We start from the raw sequence: 20911 nt of genomic DNA, 5'->3' as shown, positions 1-20911 counted from the left end.
AACCTCCTTAAGGTGAATTAGCTCATTATCAGGTAAGTTAAAGTTGGAATCAGTGTATGGAGTCACTAAATTACAGCCGAGAGTTTAAAAGTTGTTGAGAGGCAAGACAAGACACAAGAATGATTCAAGAATGTTTATATATATATGTCATTTTTGCGACAACATCACAAGCACCAAAGTGAACCCCTTTTCCATCAGTTGCTGCATGGACAGAATGGCTGTAGGCTTCAACTCTAGACGGAGAGAGATAAATAAGAAACATTTGTTTAACATATTCAATATATATATATCTCGTGTAGTTCCAGGGGAAGGTCGTGGTGTTTCAGTGGAAGCAGAAGCGGCAGGTGCGGGGCGGCGCATGAAGGCAAAAGGAACAGCAGTAGTGGGTACGGCTCTGCTTGCAGGAAGCTGACTATGATCTGGATCCCCGTGGACCTCATAATGGCCGCGATGCACAAGATTGAGGATGCAAAAACGTCCAGATGGCTCTGGAAATGTTGTGGTGTTTGCATCATCTGTAATGTACAGACTGCTGCCATCAACCTGTTGAAGTGCATAGAAGGAAAATACCATAAGTTTAATGAACATTTAAAATAAATGGCAAACAGTAAAAAGACAAATGCTAATCCATCAGATTCATTGTTAGTTTATTAACGAATATAAACAAAATGCTTAATTAAAATGTCAGAAAACCTAATAGGGGTGGAACGGCCTGCACATTAATTAAACTTATCAGATGACAAGAGCATGGTTGATGTAAGGTTTGTAAGATTTACCTGCCGGTTAATGTATTAGTGTGAATACTGGCTTAATAGTCATTGTTTTACCATATTTATGTATAAAATATATTTCATAATTAAACTGCACTGACTGCCTAGTTGCAGTATGTGTTAGCCTGTTGTTTTGGCATTGTTTTGCAATGATGAATGAGGCATTCGGCATTTTAATAGTTTGTTACAATTTGGCATAATCTGCAGGTCTATTCCACATACAGTTATACATTGCTATCATGTGTCAGTTTCTGTCATGTTCTGCATGGCCAATAGGAAGTGATTTTATGGATTCGATTAGGCTCATTGTAGGACAGATGATTAAAAAAGGCACTAGGGATATTTTCATGATCTCAAAATATTCTAACAAGTAGGCTCTCTCTTTTTCTAGATACATATAACAAACCAAAAAGGGAGATCCCTGCCCGAATTGAAGAGATGCACCACATGCTGCAAGGACTTTCACTTCATATATATATATATATATATATATATATATATATATATATATATACACACATATATATATATATATATATATATATATATATATATATATATATATATACACACATATATATATAATCTCTCTCTGTCTAGAGTTGAAGCCTACAGCCATTCTGTCCATGCAGCAACTGATGGAAAAGGGGTTCACTTTGGTGCTTGTGATGTTGTCGCAAAAATGACATATATATAAACATTCTTGAATCATTCTTGTGTCTTGTCTTGCCTCTCAACAACTTTTAAACTCTCGGCTGTAATTTAGTGACTCCATACACTGATTCCAACTTTAACTTACCTGATAATGAGCTAATTCACCTTAAGGAGGTTAATAAATACACTGTATAATTCAAGAAACTAAGACTTTTAAGGTTCTTCCTTTTTTTTTACAATTGTTTTAAAATTGATATACATCAATTTCACAAAATGTATATTTCATTTATTGTGCAGGAACATACTGCGTTATGTCCTTGCGTGCAAAACTGTAAATTATAACAAACGTTTCTTATGTTGTTATTGTTGTGTATTATTTCAGTACCTGAAATATCCTGTATATTTTGTCAACAGACATGTCATCATCTTTTACTGTGACACGTTTGCCTTCTCAAAAGAGAACATAACTTGTTTCCATTGTCGCAGTAGCTCGGACATCAATTACGTGATTTACATTACCTTGGGTGAAGGGCGGGTCTTCTTGGCGTGGCGGGAGCTCTGGGCGGGAGTAACTTCCGGTTCACGAAAAAGTACCAATGCAGAATGCAGACATAGTTCATACATACATATTTTGATTTCCGATTTCCATCTATAAATACAATCGGATAACGAGATTGTTTTCCGTTTTCCGTCTTTTAATATCAAAAGAAAAAAAGAAAATGGATTGTTTTCCGTTTTTTGTTTTCCTATTTACTAATGGAAATTGGGAAACGAGCCGTTTTTCGTTTTTGTTTTTTTCCTTTTAAAACGAAAATCTGTTGGCCAACAAGTACACGGACCATGTCTCTATCAGTTTTGCACATCGAGAGACTGAAATTTTTGCCCATTCCTCCTTGCAAAACAGCTCGACCTCAATGAGGTTGGATGGAGAGCATTTGTGAACAGCAGTTTTCAGTTCTTTCCACAGATTCTCGATTGGATTCAGGTCTGGACTTTGACTTGGCCATTCTAACACCTGGATATGTTTATTTGTGAACCATTCCATTGTAGATTTTGCTTTATGTTTTGGATCATTGTCTTGTTGGAAGACAAATCTCCGTCCCAGTCTCAGGTCTTTTGCAGACTCCATCAGGTTTTCTTCCAGAATGGTCCTGTATTTGGCTCCATCCATCTTCCCATCAATTGTAACCATCCTCCCTGTCCCTGCTGAAGAAAAGCAGGCCCAAACCATAATGCTGCCACCACGTTTGACAGTGGGGATGGTGTGTTCAGGGTGATGAGCTGTGTTGTTTTTAAGCCAAACATAACGTTTTGCATTGTTGCCAAAAAGTTCGATTTTGGTTTCATCTGACCAGAGCACCTTCTTCCACATGTTTGGTGTGTCTCCCAGGTGGATTGTGGCAAACTTTAAACGACACTTTTTATGGATATCTTTAAGAAATGGCTTTCTTCTTGCCACTCTTCCATAAAGGCCAGATTTGTGCAGTATACGACTGATTGTTGTCCTATGGCCAGAGTCTCCCACCTCAGCTGTAGATCTCTGCAGTTCATCCAGAGTGATCATGGGCCTCTTGGCTGCATCTCTGATCAGTCTTCTCCTTGTATGAGATGAAAGTTTAGAGGGATGGCCAGGTCTTTTGGTAGATTTGCAGTGGTCTGATACTCCTTCCATTTCAATATTATCGCTTGCACCGTGCTCCTTGGGATATTTAAAGCTTGGGAAATCTTTTTGTATCCAAATCTGGCTTCAAACTTCTCCACAACAGTATCTCGGACCTGCCTGGTGTGTTCCTTGTTCTTCATGATGCTCTCTGCGCTTTAAACGGACCTCTGACACTATCACAGTGTGGGTGCATTTATACGGAGACTTGATTACACACAGGTGGATTCTGTTTATCATCATTAGTCATTTAGGTCAACATTGGATAATTCAGAGATCCTCACTGAACTTCTGGAGAGAGTTTGCTGCTCTGAAAGTAAAGGGGCTAAATAGTTTTGCACACCCAATTTTTAAGTTTTTTATTTGTTAGAAAAGTTTGAAATATCCAGTAAATTTCGTTACACTTCATGATTGTGTCCCACTTGTTGTTGATTCTTCACAAAAAATTACAGTTTCATATCTTTGTTTGAAGCCTAAAATGTGGCATAAGGTTGCAAAGTTCAAGGGGGCCAAATACTTTCGCAAGGCACTGTGTGTGTGTGTGTGTGTGTGTATGTATGTATGCAGTGTGTGTGTGTGTGTGTGTGTGTGTGTGTGTGTGTGTGTGTGTATATATATATATATATGTGATGTGATGTGATGTGTAACGGCTCTCATCCAGTAGTTTTTATTTAGTAATTTAGTGAAGTATTTGACTCTTATGCTGATATTAATGGCAGTGAATCCGTGTCTCTTTCACAGCTATGCAGTTTCTGGATTGGTTACGTTCCCTGCATTTCAGCGGAGGAGACAGCAAATCTGAGATGGACAATCTGAAGACGCTCCTTCCGTCTCTGCCCTCGTCCTTCTCTCTGTCCTCTATCATCGGCTTAGGAGCGCTAGCCTCTCTCACGACCTATTGGCTGATGACCAGACCTCGACCAATCCAGCCCCCATGTGACCTGCAGGCCCAGTCCATACCTGTGCAGGTAATGATCGCTGACTACAACTAATATCTATCTAATAAAATACTCATATGAAGTTAAAAATATTTAAAGGTGCTGTGTAATTTGGCCTTGTTAAAGCATAAAATACTATAATATGTTCCAGATATTTAGGAAACATAGTTCATCTAGATGCAAAATGATTAATAAATGTACGCAAAAATATCAATGTACCAGGTCATCGTATCTTTATTTCAAACACGCAGGTAAATTTGTTTTGCAGATAAAAGAAGAATTAAAATACTACATCAATTTTATACATGTATCTTACAAACCACAAACAAATCCCTTTCGATTCGGGATTAAATGTTTGTGCAGTGATTTGTACATGGTAGGCTATTGTCACAAAGTTCTTGTTTGGTCAAATTAATCTAAGCTATTCTGTGTCTTAAGGCAAGTTAAGTTTGAACAAGTTCAATAAAAAATGTTTTATTGTATTTCTAAGGGCAGAAAACAAAACAAAGATGCATGGATGAATGCATGCACGTCGCCTGATCCACAAATGCACATTTTAATCCCTACATGCACAAATTATGATCATTTAATACAAACTATAACATTTGTATGTTTGTTCGTTAGTAGTTGTGTGTTTGTGTGGCACGTGAAATTCTGAAAACTGCGAAAATGAAGTTTCAAATAATATTAATGCACGTGTGTCACCTGATCCACATATTCATGGATTTCTTTTTGCATGAGCAATTTATGATATATTATTACAGACCAGAACATTTTTATTTGCAAACATGTCTGTATATGTAAAAATCACTGTGCAATCATTTAACCCCGAATCAAATTGAAAGGCATTTGTTTGTGTTTTGTAAGATACTATTCTGTTAATCTATTAATCATTTTGAGTCTGCTTCATCCTATATGGGACTCTTCCTTTAAGACCTTTAAGTGCCATTAAGTTTTATCAACAAATAAACATAGTAGTAGGCTTTTTAGGCAGCCAGATTTCTAATGGGAGTCTGCAAACGGCAACATATCACTCCTATTCTAATGTCTATAAATTAATTGATTTGATTTTAAATTTGATTTGATTAGTTGAGTTGATTTAAAAAATGGTGTGTTTGTTTTTAAATCTCTTAATGATCTTGCACGCTCGTACCTGTCTGAACTTTCTGAACACATCATTCAGGTGCCTGTTAAATCGAAGATAAAGTCTTATCTCCTGGCCCGAGCTTTCAGCTACTCTTAATTTTTTTATTTATTTAGTTAATTAGGAATTTAGTATTTTTTTTTTATATATTATAGTTATATATTTTGTAAAGTACTGTGGTTCTGTTGTGTTTATTTGTGCTCTATAAATGAAATGAAATAAATACAGTATGTGAAACCTTATTGGGGAATGGTCTATCGAACATGACTCCTTAATTAATTAATAAATGAAGTAAATAATAAGTCGAGCTTGCTCTGCTGATTTAGCTGGTTTAAAGTGGTCTTCCTAGTCAAGCTGCTCTTTCAGACTGTTTAGCTGAAGAAATGTCTAAAAACTACTCTACTAACATTACGGTCTAATCAAACTTCAGTACCAACTTAGACCAGATGGTATTTTATTTATTTATTTATTTATTAATTTCTTCAGCTGAGAAGTAAGAAATAGTAAAGTATTTTCCAACCGTTGAGTTTTACACTTTTCGAATCCAGTCAGTTGATCTCTGGGTCTAGCGGTAGCACTTTTAGCTTAGCTTAGCATAGATCATTGAATCTGATTAGACTGTTAGCATCTCGCTCAAAAATGACCAACGAGTTTCTATAGTTTTCCTATTTAAAACTAGACTCTTCTGTAGGTAGATCGTGTACTAAGACCAAAAGAAAATTCTTTGTTTTATTTACTTTTTTTCTTCATGGTAAAGGAGCTTTGCATATCACTTTGAATGTCTGGGAATGTAACTCGTACTAATGTCTGTGTGCGTTACAGGGAGATCAGAGCTGTAGACGCTCAGCTCTACTGAAGGACGACTGTCTACTAGAGTTTTACTTTGAGGACACAAAGACGGTGTACGACATGTTCCAGAGAGGACTGCAGATAGCAGGTCGGTGTGATTTCTCTCTGAACAACTAGAAAACCGTTGTGAAAACTGTCTCGTTCACTGATCCTAGATGAATTCTGTGTCCGACTCGGTTTTTCTTTCTTTTCATTTACTGCAGTGCTCTGCATGGCTTTTTCAGATCAATGATGCTTTCATCACATGGGGCTTCTTCCCTCAGTGGATGGATTGTACAATAGTTTCTTGGTCAATTGCTGAGTTTGAAGTATTTTTTTTTTCTTGGATTTAAGAAACATAGAAAGCATTTGTGATATACAGCAAGAAGTCATTTACAATCAGCTCTATATTAAGGTGTCTTTATTCATATAGCACTTTATTGAAATCATACACAGTTTCAACTTCAAACTAATAAACTGAAAAATGACAATCAGTGAAGCAAACTTGATCAAATATGAGGCAAATCTGATGTACAGCAGCTCTAACAAGACGAGAGTGTCATTATTCAGCTCCGAGACAACAGAAAGTCATTAATAAACTCAGACAAGATGACCAGGATGTAAAGCACATTGAACAGCAGCATATCAGTCAGTTATCATTATAAACATGGATTTGACCGTATTGTATAATGACAGACAGTCATGGACAGCATTACTTGTGTTGTGCAGGTAATGGCCCGTGTCTCGGCTTCAGGAAACCCGGAGAGCCCTATCAGTGGATCTCTTACACTGAGGTGAGAGCAATGCATGTTACCACACATTTACTACTGTATAATAATCATGTAATAACCCAGCGGAAGTACTCAGTGTTTTTCTTGGTAATGTGTTTGTTACAGGTTGCAGAAAGGGCACAGGTGTTGGGATCAGGATTGCTGGCGAAGGGTTGCAAACCAAACCCACAGCAGTTTGTGGGCATCTTCGCACAAAACAGACCAGAGGTATGTCATACATGGACTCATTTCTAATTTCCTGGGCTTTTTGTGAGCACGAATTCATCGGTGTTCAAAAGACAAAATAATGTTCAAGGTTTGTTTTTATACTTGCAGGTTTTTGACTCTAATAAAGCATAAAAATACCATAATATGTTTGCAGATATTTAAGAACCATGATAAGTTAACATGCTTGTTTATCTGAAAAACAATGCTACAGTCAGTGGTTCTCCTCTGAAAACGTGCGTTCCAGCCGGAGGGTCTACCTTTTGTTTTGGTTTGTGAATCCCACCCACTGCCAGTTTACCCAATTGTATTTCTGCACCCGGGGTTGCCAGGTGCTGGAAAACATAGCAAATTTCTTTTAATTTCATTCATCAAATGTGCTCGTTCCTGTTGGTGTCGTCAATCTGGCAACCTTTTAATGCGTCAAGTTTAAGACTATGAGGGAAAGGATGAAAAAAAAAAAAAAAACCCTCTCCAATATTTTGCATTTGGACTGCAATACTTAGTTCAACCACTCGGGGTCAATCCTACGTACATTTGGCGTCACAAATACATGATTCTTTGTACAGAAAACTGTCCAATGTCAGACTATATTAGTCATTTAAATATATTTTATCGGAGTGTAATATTTCATCTCCTCTGAGAAAATAAATATTGTTGATACGTTTGAAAATTCACAGTCTAGGCAACACTGCAGATAGTCCAATTAAATTAAAAAGCAAAATAGTTAAATGACTGAATGCGTGAGAGCAAAGTCAGATTAACCAGATGAGCTTCCAGTGAGATGAATGGGAATGCTAACGGATTTCTCCAGGTATATAAAACTGTAAGTTTCTAATATGTTGCTGTTTTGTTTGTGTCCCCCTGCTGGCTGCAGTGGGTCATTGCAGAGCTGGCCTGCTACACATTCTCCATGGTTCTGGTGCCTCTGTACGACACACTTGGATTAGAGGCCATGGTTCACATTCTTTACCTGGGTGAGTAATGATAATGCCTCAGAACGAAGCTGTGATGTTAGAATTTCGCTTTGAATCTTAATAGCACTGTTTGAGATTCATCTTTCTTGTCTCGGATCTCTCTCCAGCGGAGATCTCTATGGTGATCTGTGATAAGGAGGATAAGGCAGAATCTCTGTTGAAGATTAAGGAGGAGGGAGTGACTCCCGCTCTCTCCTGTCTGGTGCTCTTTAACCCCTTCAGCGCCGCCCTGCTGGAGAGAGGAAGGAAGTGCGGTGTGGAGATACTACAGCTCTCACAGATTATGGTCAGGAGTAATATTAATGCAACTCCAATGACACAAATCATCTTCTTCTTTCGGTTTCTCATGATTAGGGGACTCCCCTGCGTCTTCCTCTGTCACACCAACAACCCACATGTCCTCCGTCACCACATCCATGAAACTCCTATGACACAATATTAAATTTAATTTAATATCTTGTCATTTTCTACAATTTACCCTTTTCCATTCTTTCTCTGACCCTTACAGTTAAACAAGCTTTTAGAACCATTATATGCAAATGATGTTAATAAATAAATGATTGTAATTGTTTATCTTCTGTGCACCAATGTTGTTCACACTGGAATTAATCAGAGTGGACCAAATTGCTAAATACTCATTAGCTATTGGACGGTAAACATGGATGCCATTTCTATGACTCAAATGAGCAAGAAAAATCCTGTTTTTCCATAATGTATTGCCTTCACTGGTCATAAAGACATGACCACACTGGGAAAAAAATGTGTAGGGTTTACTTTGAATCTATTTTCACAATATACATTTCACAGTTAACAATTAAAGTAGCTCTGTGGTCGATCTAAATCTGGGTATTTTTATGCATTGCAGGATCTGGGAAGAGAAAATTTAAAGCCTCCTGTGGTAAGAGCTCCTTGTTTCTTTTTTCCTCATAATAACTTTCAGAGTAGCCTTATCATGCTTAATGAAAAGACAGTGTTTATGTATTTATTCTTGTCTAACTACATGTAACGGATCATTCACACACATTTTTGAACTAAGAATGTGATGTGAAAGTGCATTTTTTTTTTAAGTTGAACATGAATACTTCACTTTTAGATGGAAAAACACTTCAAAAGACGCAGTTTTCAAGCAAAACTGTCAAACACATGCATTTAACGCATGTTTATATATAAAAAAAAAACTATGAGATGGCAGTGCACTGAAATGCAAACAAACAAACAAGAAAAAAATATTGTGTGTTCAGACATGCTGCACAAATAGACTTATATAATATCGCAATGTAGCAAATCTAGACAGGTGGTGCTGGGGGAGGTGGAGGGTGTCTGATGAACGTGAGAGGGTGATGAAGGGCAGGCGAACTGTGAACGCTGAACCAGACTGTTCAAATGTTGAGCTAGCAAGCTCATCGACTTCAGATATCGCAGAGATTGCTAGCAGATTAAATCATCATACCAAAGACCATGCCGTCTGAGTTTACTGAACTTATGGTCATTCCTGCACCTCACGGCTACTTAACGCATATTAATTAGATTGTGTATTGATTACATTGATATTTTACTTTGTAGAGATGGAGTTGTTGGATAATTAATGTATGTTTGTTGATGTTTGCATTGGCTTCAGCCTCCTAAACCTCAGGATCTGGCTGTGGTGTGTTTCACCAGTGGGACCACAGGTAACGTTAGTGTCGGAGTGATCTTTATTATAATATATAATCAAATCCATTTGATATTGTGTTAGAGAGGCCTGTGAAATTGAAATCCTTTGATACCATATCATGACCACAATAGTTCAATATTTGGGTTTAGATTCTTTTTATTTTTGATTTCAGGGAAACCTAAAGGAGCCATGATTACTCACGGCAACATCGCCTCCAACACCTCCTCTGTCATCAAGATCCTCGAGGTCAGTCTGCTTTCTTTTCTTTCTCCACCTCATCTCTCCATAGCTTTCATCTTATCTTCTGTCCTGTTCCTCTTCCTTCTGTTGCTTCTTTAATAGAGACCTTGTGTTTCCCGTGAAACCTCTTTCTCTTTGAAGTCCTGTTTATGAAACTCTTTGTTCCTTTGATCTTGTGTTGTGTGTTAAAATGGGCTTCATGCTTTTTTCTTAAACATGCACTGCTTCTTAAAACAACCACTACTGATGTTTTGCTTGAAAGTGAATTGCCAGATGAAAACCTGATCAGCTTGCCATTTTAAACTACGGTATTTGTTATATTTTGAAGTATTTGTTATATTTCATATCCATACTCGCCAGGGCTACTTTGTGATTCGTCAAGAGGATGTGTCCATCTCCTATCTGCCACTTGCGCACATGTTTGAGCGTATGATCCAGGTAACTCATTCAGACTCCGAGCTTACCATTATTAATAGAATTATTAGCATAATATTATTATTCCATCTGAAAAGATTTCACTTGGCTTCATCTGAAAAAAAAATGGTGGAAGTAGGTTTTTTAAATGTTCTGATGCCGTGAAGTAAAGTTAATGACATTGTATAATATACATATAATTACATTAATTTAGCATGAATAGTATATTTATATACATTTAAGGGCTGCATTTATTTAATGCAAACAACATAAAGTCATATTGTAAAATATTATTACAGTTTAAAGGAGCTATTTTCAGTTTGAATGTATTTTAAAATGTAGGAATATAGATACATTTTGTAGCATTGTACATGTCTTTGCTGTCACTTTGTTGATCAATTGAATTAAAGCTAATATTTATTTTTATTTAAAAACCTTACTTACCCCCACATTTTTAATGGTAGTGTATCACAAAAATACTGTTTCCAATATTGATAATAATAAGAAATCCGCATATAAGGATGATTTCTGAAGGATCATGTGACACTGAATACTTAATTTTAATGTTAATGTTATTGTTTTGACAGGTTTTATTATAGAGCAAATAAATGCAGCTTTGGTCAGCAGAAGTGACTTCTTTCAGAAACATTAAAAATCATAATTATTCCTTTAATTAGTGCATAATTATTTACCTTTGACCTGCAGTGTGTAAAATAGCATTAACCAATATTATTAGATGTTATATAACGATACCTAATGCGTAAATGAATGTTAATGAATTAAACTTTATTGCATACTAACTAATTCAATCCAAACTCCGCTCTTCTCCAGGTCTCGATGTTCTGTCACGGAGCAAGGGTTGGTTTTTACCAGGGTGACATTTCTTTGCTGATGGATGACCTAAAGACCCTGAAGCCCACCTTCTTCCCCGTGGTCCCTCGATTACTCAACCGCATCTATGATAAAGTGAGTGCTGCATGTCAGTGTTGGACACAGATGGAGAATAATGAGTGTTAACTTGCTCTGTGTGTTAGATTCTGGGCTCGGTGACGTCTCCGCTGAGGAGAGCTCTTCTTCATTACGCCGTCAGGAGGAAACAGGCCGAGCTGAGCAGTGGAGTCGTGAGGAACAACAGTCTGTGGGACCGGCTGATCTTCAATAAGATACAGGCACGTCTCTTGCACATCAACACCAAGCTGCAGCGATTCAACCATTTGATGGAAACTGCCCACTTGTGTTATATTTGTGTGCCAAAGTAAAGTCAGTTGTTCTTTCATTCATCTCTCTCTCTCTCTCTCTCTTCCTGTAGGCCAGTCTGGGTGGAAACCTGCGCTTCATCCTCACTGCATCCGCTCCGATCTCTCCGACTGTCCTGTCCTTCCTCAGGGCCACCCTCGGCTGTCTGGTGAGTCCTCCAGTAACAACTCTTCAATATCAGACTGAAGTACTCAAAGGCTTTTTTATTCACGCGCAAATGCTTTTTCATGTCTGTTAAGCACGGCTTCCCATCATCTCGGACATCACATTGATTTGGATGCGATGTTGTTACGATTAACTAAAACAAAACCCATGGAACTGTGAAAAATAATTTCATCGAAGCTGAAATTAAATAATGCAAATATTAGATGCAAAACAGAAAATTGAAGTCTTTTATAAAGAAAGTCAGAAAGTTGCTTTGGACTACTGACTGAAACAAAATAAGAATTGACAACAATGACAAAAACTGAAATAAAATAAAGCTAAACAGAAATACTGGTTACACTTTACAACTAAGGTGCTATTAGTTAATGTTAATGTGATAAAAGCAGTTAACATTGAGCGATTAATATGTAACATTTATTAATTAATCTTTGTTGACATTAATAAAAATGATGAAATGAACACACAAACTAAGTTTAATAAATGCTTTAGAATTATTTTCATTATTAATTCATGTTAACTAATGTTAACCAATGCTAACAAATTAAACTGAGAAATGGAAAAAAGCACATAAAAGTAATAAAGCTAAACTACAACTAAAATGAAACTGATTTTTATATATATGTCATGCCCCAAAATATGGACACCCTTGGTAAATATGATCAAAGAAAGCTGTGAAAATCCTTTTGATCTTTTATTTTAAAAATTCGCAAAAATCGAACCTTTCATTGGATAATAAGAATTTAAAATGGGGGGGGGGGTATCATTATGAAATAATTGTTTTTCTCTAATACACATTGGCTCCCCTTTTATTCAATACTTTTTGAAACCTGCACTTGCCAGTTTAACAGCTCTAAATGTTCTCCTATAATGCCTGATGAGGTTAGAGAGCACCTGTCAAGAGATCAGAGACCATTCCTTCATCCAGAATCACTCCAGACCCTTTAGATTCCCAGCTCCATGTTGGTGCTTCTTCAGTTCACTCCTCTCATGTTCTGTAGGGTTCAGGTCAGAGGACTGGGATGGCTATAGCAGACGCTTGGTTTTGGGCTCAGTGACCCATTTCTGTGTTGTTTTTGAGGTTTGTGTTTGGATTATTGTACGGTTGAATGATCCAAACATGACCCATTATAAGATTTCTAATGGAGTCAGTCACTTTTTGATTTTTTATCTGTTGGTATTTAATATAACCCATGATGCCATGTGTCTAAACAAGATGTCCCGGACCTCCAGTAGAAATATAGCCCCACAACATCAAAAATACAGCAGTATATTTCATTGTACACATGGGGTACTTTCTCTGTTTTCACCAAACCCATCTTGAGTGTTTGCTGCTAAAAAGCTCAGTTTTAGTTTCATCTGATCATAGAAGCCAGTCCCATTTGAAGTTCCAGTCGTGTCTGTTACTGAATATGCTTTAGTTTGTTTCTGGATGAGCTAGGAGAATTTTTCTTGAAACCCTCCCAAACAACAAGTGGTGATGTAGGTGCTGTTTGACAATTTTTGAAAGGTTTTCTGAACCAGAGACTCAACTATTTTCTGCAGTTCTCCAGCTGTGACCACTGGAGTCTTTAGCCACTCAAACTGACCTCCTCACCACGCATTAGGACGATATAGACACACGTCCTCTTCCAGGCAGTTTCTAACATTTTCTGTTTGTTGGAAAGTCTTAATTATTGCCCTGATGGTGGAAATGGGAATTGTCACTGCTCTAGCTCTTTTCTTAAAGCCACTTTCTAATTTGTGAAGCTCAATCATCTTTTGCTGCACATCAGAAATATATTCTTTGGTTTTTCTGATTGTGATGGATGATTAAGGGCATTTGGGCTTTGTTTTCCCTCCACTTTACATTTCTGTGAAACAGGAAGCCATGGCTGGATAATTTCATGTTTATAATCACGCCGGAGTGCTCAAAATTGTGAATATGAATGGAAGTATACTTCAGAGATATTTTACTCATAAGAATTTCTAGGGGTGTCCTTAATTGTGGCCAATGTGTATTAGAGAAAAACATTTATTTCATAATGATATTTTCCCCATTTTAAATCCTTACTATCCCATGAAAGTTTAGATTTTTGTGAATATATTTTTGTGTTTTTTTTTGTTTTTTTTTTAAATAAAAGATCAAAAGGATTAACAGTGCAGATTAATCTTCACAGCCTTCTTTGACCATGTTTACCAAGGGTGTCCATATTTTTGGGCATGACTTGAGCAGTATTGAGGCTTTGTTTGATCTGGTTTCAGATTTTTGAGGGTTATGGGCAGACGGAGTGCACTGCTGGATGTACCTTCTCTATGCCTGGGGACTGGAGTGCAGGTTGGTGTTCATCTGTCTTTATAGGCCTGCTTTAGTTCTGAATGGTGTACTACCTAACCTATGATGCATGGACACCCAGATGACCTGCTACATCAGCCGAAATGTGCATTGCTTGAACAACAGAAAGCCAAAGACTCCATGGTTTTATCACTCGGACAGTATTTTGGATGCAACACATTTCATAAAGACCTCACTTTGCCACTGTTAAAGTAAGTTCTACATAGTATGCATGAGCGTATTAGGAATGTAATCCAGACATTATACATCTGCCATGTTGGCTTTGTCATGTGACCTGCCTGCGTCATGTGTGTCATGTTTGTGCAATTCATGACTCCTCTCCCAACAGCCTAATGGGTGAAAGTGCTCCCAAAAAGTAGACGATCCTGATGCTTTTTGTTATGAATGTTTTGAATTCAGACATACAACTGCTTTAAATGCCCTTGCTAAATAAAAGTATTAATTTCTTTAAAAATCCCGGTCCCGGTGTGTTTCAGGTCACGTCGGAGCTCCTTTACCCTGTGCTGTGGTGAAGTTAACAGACATCCCTGACATGAACTACTACGCCAAGAACGGAGAAGGAGAGGTCAGTATCTGGATGATGGCGGGAAGTGAACACACCCATCAACCAAACTTGGGCACATTTTCTGCAATAAGGGGGAATTTTGGGCCTTATCTACCAACAATTGTGGAAAGTGACCCATAACATGGGCCTTACACACTATGTGAGGGATTCTGGGAACACTTTTGACAATCGCTGAGCTAAAATGAACAAACTTCTGTCATTATACGTGCCAGATCTGCATCCGGGGGCACAGCGTCTTCAAAGGGTATCTGAAGGATGAGGAGAGGACAGGAGAGGCGCTGGACGCGGACGGCTGGCTTCACACCGGAGACGTGGGACAGTGGCTGCCGGTGAGACCCTCAGCTGCTTCAAATCACTTTAAACCATTGCATGCTATTTGTATGCAGCATATATAGTTGAATTCATCCAGAAATGTCAATTCGGTTGCCTCGAGTTGTTCCAAAAATCTATGAATTTGTTTCTTCTGGTGAGCACAAAAGCTAATATTTTGAAGAATGTCAGTAACCAAACCAAAAGCCATTTACTTCAATAGTGTGGAAAAACTACTGTGGAAGTCAATGGGAACCAGCAACTGTTTGGTTCCCATCATTCTTTAAAATATCTTATCGTCTCTCCAGCAGAAGAAAGAAACTCGTACAGCTTTGGAACAACTAAAGGATGACAGGATTTTCAATTTTTTTATCCATTTATCTCTAAATGTTAAATCCCCTATGAACATTGGCCGTCTCTGTGTTCTTCAGAACGGGACCCTGCGCATTGTAGACAGGAAGAAGCACATCTTTAAGCTGTCCCAGGGCGAGTACATCGCTCCGGAGAAGATCGAGAACGTCTACACTCGCTGTGTTGCTGTTCTGCAGGTCTTTGTGCACGGAGATAGTCTACAAGTAAGTGTCCACACTATCAAGTGCAAACGCTGTCCTTCTGTTCTCAGTTCTGTGAAACTGACCGCCGTCCGTGTTTAGTCTCATCTGATAGGAGTTGTAGTTCCAGACCCGGAGGTGTTTGTCGACTGGGCCAAAGAAAGAGGCATCGTCGGATCATACGAAGAGCTTTGTCTAAATCCTGTGAGCTTTAATGCCACACACAACACACACACACACACATTTAGCTCTCTAAATGTATCATTACATCACTTGCTCACCAATGGATCCTCTACAGTCAATGGGCGCCGTCAGAATGAGAATCCAGAAGTAATCCACACCACTTGAGTCCATCATTAAGATGTCTTTTAACTTCATATAAGTTCAATAAAGTCTCAGGAGAGAAATATGCACAGATCAAGGAAAACCGTTCTAATCAAATATGTTGGTGGATTCTGGTTTATTATTATTTATTTTTAACTGAAGGAAGAGTTATTATGGATTATGGACTCATATTTTGGCTAGAAGCAACAGTTTAAAGTTAAACTTCTTACAAACATGCAGCTTTTGGCTTCCCAAGCCATGGACTGGAGATGTGTGGATTATTACAATGTTTTTATCAGATGTTTGGACTCTCATTCTGACGGCACCCATTCACTGCAGAGGGTCCACTGGTGAGCAAATGATGTAATGCTACATTTCTCCAAATCTGTTCTGAAGAGGTTAAGTACATTTTCAAGCAGGTTTTCTTTTTTTTGGGGGGGTGAACCTTTCCTCAACTATTCAAACTCGTGCTCGTGCACACATTACAATCTCATTTCTGGCAGGATGTGAAGAAAGCTGTGCTGGAGGACATGACTGCAGTGGGGAAGGAGGCAGGACTCAAGTCATTTGAGCAGGTAGAGGAGCATTCTGGGTCGTTTACCGCTTAACTGACAGCGTGCCAATCATCACATATGAAGAATGAGTCATATCAAATTGTTTTAAAAGATGTATATAGTATGGAAATACATTTACAAAAGAAGCTAAGCGGGCCAGAGCTCAGCGGGGTTGAGCAGCTTGCAGTTTTGTTAAAGCACTTGCATAAAATATTAAAATATGCATTATTGCTGTTGTGAAGATGAGGTTAGGCTACTTTTGAAAACAGATCATTTTTTTGCAATGCCTTTATAAAGTAATTTCTTGATTGCTTGATCTTAAAGCTGCTCGATCATTTTTGTGAAGAAAAACAAATAAAGCAAATAATATTAGTAATAGTACAAGTTTTATTTTACACCAGAGTTTCTTAAAACGACTTTTAAATGATTTAAAATAAGACAAGACATGGATTCAAATAAGATAAAGTAATGAAAAATCAATATATTTCCTGTTTTTAATTTACCCTCTCAAGTACTGATTGTTTCCTTTGAAGAAGTTTCACTTTTTCAGTCTTGGAAAACCTGAAGATATGAATGTTTTTTTTCAAAAAATTCTGAGTTCTATAAAATTGTATTGGGTAGAAATGGAGTAAAACATATTTAAACATTTCTTCCTTTTAAAGGGCTAGTAAAAAAAAAAAAAAAAAAATATATATATATATAATTTCTGTCATCTACCCACCCTCATGTCATACCAAACCTGTAAGACTTTTGCTCGTCTTCGAAACACAAATGCAGAGATTTTCAATGAAACCGGAGAGATTTCTGTATCCACATTGCTAGTTCATTCCACCAAAACTTGGACACTTCAAAAAAAATCATGAAGAGATTATGAAAGAAATCCATATGAATCAAATGGCCAGGTTTTCTGAAGAGACATGATTGACAGATCTATTTTAGACTTTCTTTCTACATATAAACTCTGAAGAACGCATATGTAGATTGCATCAAATATTTAAAATGTAAGCTCAACCGTACTTGTTTGACTCCAGAACAAATTAGTTATTTTTTAAAACACATTTGAGCCTTGCATGAGTTGTTGTTTGTGCATTAAGCAAGCGTTTTTGATCTTAAAAATACTTAAAAAATCACTTAATCCTTATCCAGTAAATAAAAGAACCTTGATACGAATGAAAGATTATTACAACCATTACAAGAGTCATGGATATTGTAAAGAATTGAAGGCATTGGAGTCAAATGTTAAGAAGCACTGTTTTGCACCGAAATATATATAAAGCTGGATTTGTTGTGTGTTCATGAATTTCAGCTGCTTTCTCTCTCGTTCTCAGGTGAAGGACTTGTATTTGCACCCTGAAATGTTTAGCGTGTCCAACGGCCTCCTCACGCCGACCCTGAAGAGCAGGCGCGTGGATCTGCGGCGAGTCTTCAGCGAGCAGATCGCACAGATGTACACTAAATCCTCCGTATAGACCTCACACATGATCACATTATCCAGTGACTTCCTCCAAAACCTTTCAGCTAACTTAACAAGACTTGCTAATAAGCCAGATGCTACTGACAAGAAACTGTGCTCTGTAATTTATGAAGACCGGAGACGCCACATCTCTGCTTCTCATGTAGGGATCTAGATTGTTTTAGGTCATCTGAGGTCATTTAGGCCTGACAGATACACTCCGACCTTAATACATAGTTCAGGAACATTCGGTTACATCTTCAAAGATTTGGGAACCGATGAACTTATCACAACGAGTAGCTTTTCAGTCAGTTTCATAGATATGTACGAGAGTCTGAAGTTGAATCTGCTTCCTTTCATTCATCCAGATGAAATGTCTGTGTCTTCGACAGTCTGTAAATGAGTGTTTTCAACTGTAAATGTTTGACTAATTGCAGCTGATAGAGATGTACTGTATTTTACTTCATTTTATTGACAGGAGAATAAAGACCATGCCTTATTCCAGATGTTCCTTTTTCTACAGCTCTGACACGGTCTGTTGTTGAACTGCAGACCAGTTCATGCTGATGTCACTCAGGAAACTGTGCTTTAGCCAAAAAGCATTATGAGGTTGAGCTGCTGCTTACACAAATACTTAACTGGTTCATTCCCAAGTGAATCACAATCCTGCAATGAGTGTACCGGACATGGTTTGTTATGAACAAGGCTCGGATGGCAAGATAAAGGAGTTCAAATAACATAACAGTGAACAATCCAAAACCAGTTTACTGTTAGAATGTAGGACTGTTCAACAACAGTGGAAAGAGGAACAGTTTGAGAAATGTAAAGGCACAATGCACACAAGGCTGTGGTCCAGAGTCTTAGAGAAAATGTTTTATATTATTTCAGAAGCAAAGTGAGAATGTACCGTAAAATCATTGCGTAAAGCTTACATTAAGTTGCTTGGTAGACTTAAAGCCCGTTCACACCAAGAACGATAACTATAAGGATAACTAAGATAACGATATCGTCTGTTTATTCTGAGCGCACGTGCGTCTGCCGCTTTAAATCATCGAGCTCGTTACAGCAAGATGGATTCTGATTGGATGTCAATGTTTGTAGTGTGGACTCTGCTATTCTTTAATATTGAGAACGATTTTTAGAACTATATCTTTATCGTTATCTTTATAGTTATCGTGCTTGGTGTGAACGGGCATTTCCACTGAATTCAGGTTAACGTCAAACCCCATGACCACAGTTAAGGCACATCAATAATCCAACTCAAATAACCAATAATCTGTTCATACAATCAAGGCTCTTCCAGTCTCAAAACACTTCACTAAACAGTGATTGTCAGTAATTGATGCAAATGACATGGAGATGAAAATGTGTGGCTTTAAAAAACATCCATTGTGTAATATGGCTGTAAGACTATTGGTAAATAAACCGGTCTTTCCTTCATTACAGAATACAGTGAACACAAACCGGTCAGATACACAGAAGAAAGAAAACTGTTTCAGTGTCAGTAGAGGGAGGCAGAGTATCAGTTAAACTCATGTAGACATCACAGTTTCTCCACGTGGATTCATTCGAAGGCTAACATGATTTCTGTTAACTGATGAAAGAAATCAATCATCATACATTCTCAGCACTATTGCAGCGTTACACTCTTTTCTGAAGCTGCTTTTAAAAAGCTGAAGAACATCCAATTGTAGTGTTTGAACTAGTGACAACAAAAATGTTCATCATGGATCAAAAACTAAGTTTTAGCATATAATAACTTATTTTGGCCTGGTGAATGGGAAAGATTTAAGATAAACATGTAAATGATCTGTTACAGCTTCAATCGTTGGTCAGTTTTAGTGACTGTTATGACAGAAAAATTAAACACAGGAAGGTTTGATTTGCAAAAATAATACGTAATTAACTCTAGCTAAGAAACTAGATTTCATGCTTATATGAGAATCTGAACACGTTTAAAAAGTTTTACAGTATCATTAGTGTTTTCTGATGGCTTGAGCTGTCAAAGATATACAAAACGAGACTTCTACATTATCAACAACAAAAAAAAAGAGAAATAAATTAAAGGACTTCATTAAAACATCGGAGTAAGACGTGGGTGACAGGATGTCCTCGGTCTCAGTCGTCGGCCACGATGGACAGCGCGCGCAACTCGTTCAGTTTGGCCTCGTTCTCTTGCTTCCTCTGTTCATCTGTCAGACCGCCCTGATCAATCTGATCTGTCAGGTCAGTGAAGATATTGTGCATCTCCGTAAAATAGACCACCTGACAGGAAACAAAGGTCAAACATATCCAGCATTAAAATTGGAAATACTTTTCAAGACAATCAAGTGAGACTTCATGTTTCTTTATCACTTTATACCACAACACTAAGCTACATAGTGAATTAATGTGGATTATCTTAATGCAGTCACACTGAAATGATGAGAAAAAAGTAGTTTTAGCAGTACATTATACTCTTAATCTCATAATTTAGCTAAATTAATATTATTTTCTGGAAATCATCTCATAAAAAGTGTACAAACAGTTCAAATTTGCAAACAGCAGCATCTGATCAATACCACCTAGTATCTGACATGATTCATAATGGACACGCCCCTAAAAGTCAAAGCCACGCCCTTGTATTGAGTTAGAAACTCAATAAAACTTTGACTATTAGGACACTGTGATGGTCTGCATCTTGAACATGAGATGATTCTGACAGTACACAGCCCGGACCAACCGGAAATAGAAAATGATGGCATATATCTGATAATCTTTATATGAAAATCACTTTATGCTAAATAAAAAACTTGACTTTTTCCAACCAAGGGATATTCTTGACTCCGGCTCCTACAGGAAAAGCAAACTCATCCTATGGTACGGCACAGAGATAACACTCGAGGGTCTGTGGGTAGCAGGTGACCCTGATCTTCTGCGATCTGTGTGTGTGTGTGAGCGAGCGAGTGTCGGCTGAAAGCTTTCTTGACACGTCCCGCCCCTGCTCTTCCCCCGGCCCGTGAGTCAGGGGTCCCGCGAGAGACGCTTTGATGATTAATAGCCTTTAATCACATTACAAGACTCCAGGAGGAGTGGGCCGCCATTGAAAGTGCTGGGAAATACAGCTGCTCGGCTCGCAAACCTACAC

General features: G+C 37.8%; 2 protein-coding genes across 4 annotated transcripts in view; one reads left to right on the top strand and one right to left on the bottom strand.

The window, feature by feature from the left end:
- Positions 1-18284, top strand: part of acsl2 (acyl-CoA synthetase long chain family member 2) — a 31765-nt gene extending 13481 nt beyond the window's left edge. Inside the window, exons 2-21 of the mRNA XM_026197698.1 lie at positions 3826-4052; positions 5989-6103; positions 6724-6788; positions 6891-6992; positions 7867-7966; positions 8074-8252; positions 8832-8864; positions 9585-9636; positions 9793-9866; positions 10221-10298; positions 11106-11240; positions 11309-11443; positions 11584-11679; positions 13938-14010; positions 14505-14593; positions 14806-14922; positions 15334-15477; positions 15556-15657; positions 16281-16352; positions 17660-18284. Of these exons, the coding sequence (XP_026053483.1) occupies positions 3828-4052; positions 5989-6103; positions 6724-6788; positions 6891-6992; positions 7867-7966; positions 8074-8252; positions 8832-8864; positions 9585-9636; positions 9793-9866; positions 10221-10298; positions 11106-11240; positions 11309-11443; positions 11584-11679; positions 13938-14010; positions 14505-14593; positions 14806-14922; positions 15334-15477; positions 15556-15657; positions 16281-16352; positions 17660-17800 (2127 nt within the window). The 5' untranslated portion in view covers positions 3826-3827 and the 3' untranslated portion in view covers positions 17801-18284. The remainder of the gene's footprint in view (positions 1-3825; positions 4053-5988; positions 6104-6723; positions 6789-6890; positions 6993-7866; positions 7967-8073; positions 8253-8831; positions 8865-9584; positions 9637-9792; positions 9867-10220; positions 10299-11105; positions 11241-11308; positions 11444-11583; positions 11680-13937; positions 14011-14504; positions 14594-14805; positions 14923-15333; positions 15478-15555; positions 15658-16280; positions 16353-17659) is intronic.
- A 247-nt stretch (positions 18285-18531) lies between these two features.
- Positions 18532-20911, bottom strand: part of LOC113039685 (bridging integrator 3) — a 47530-nt gene continuing 45150 nt past the window's right edge. For 2 of the 3 annotated variants that reach the window (XM_026197701.1, XM_026197700.1), the window contains one exon: positions 19903-20049. In XM_026197701.1, coding sequence (XP_026053486.1) covers positions 19903-20049 — 147 coding nt within the window. Of the gene's footprint in view, positions 20050-20911 lie in introns of all 3 variants that reach the window. The other variant, XM_026197699.1, reaches the window with a different exon arrangement.

The sequence above is a fragment of the Carassius auratus genome, chromosome 22 (assembly GCF_003368295.1).
Source record: "Carassius auratus strain Wakin chromosome 22, ASM336829v1, whole genome shotgun sequence".
NCBI classification, from domain to species: Eukaryota; Metazoa; Chordata; class Actinopteri; order Cypriniformes; family Cyprinidae; genus Carassius; species Carassius auratus.
Note: the sequence above shows the minus strand (reverse complement) of the source record. Positions and strands in the feature narration are given on the sequence as shown.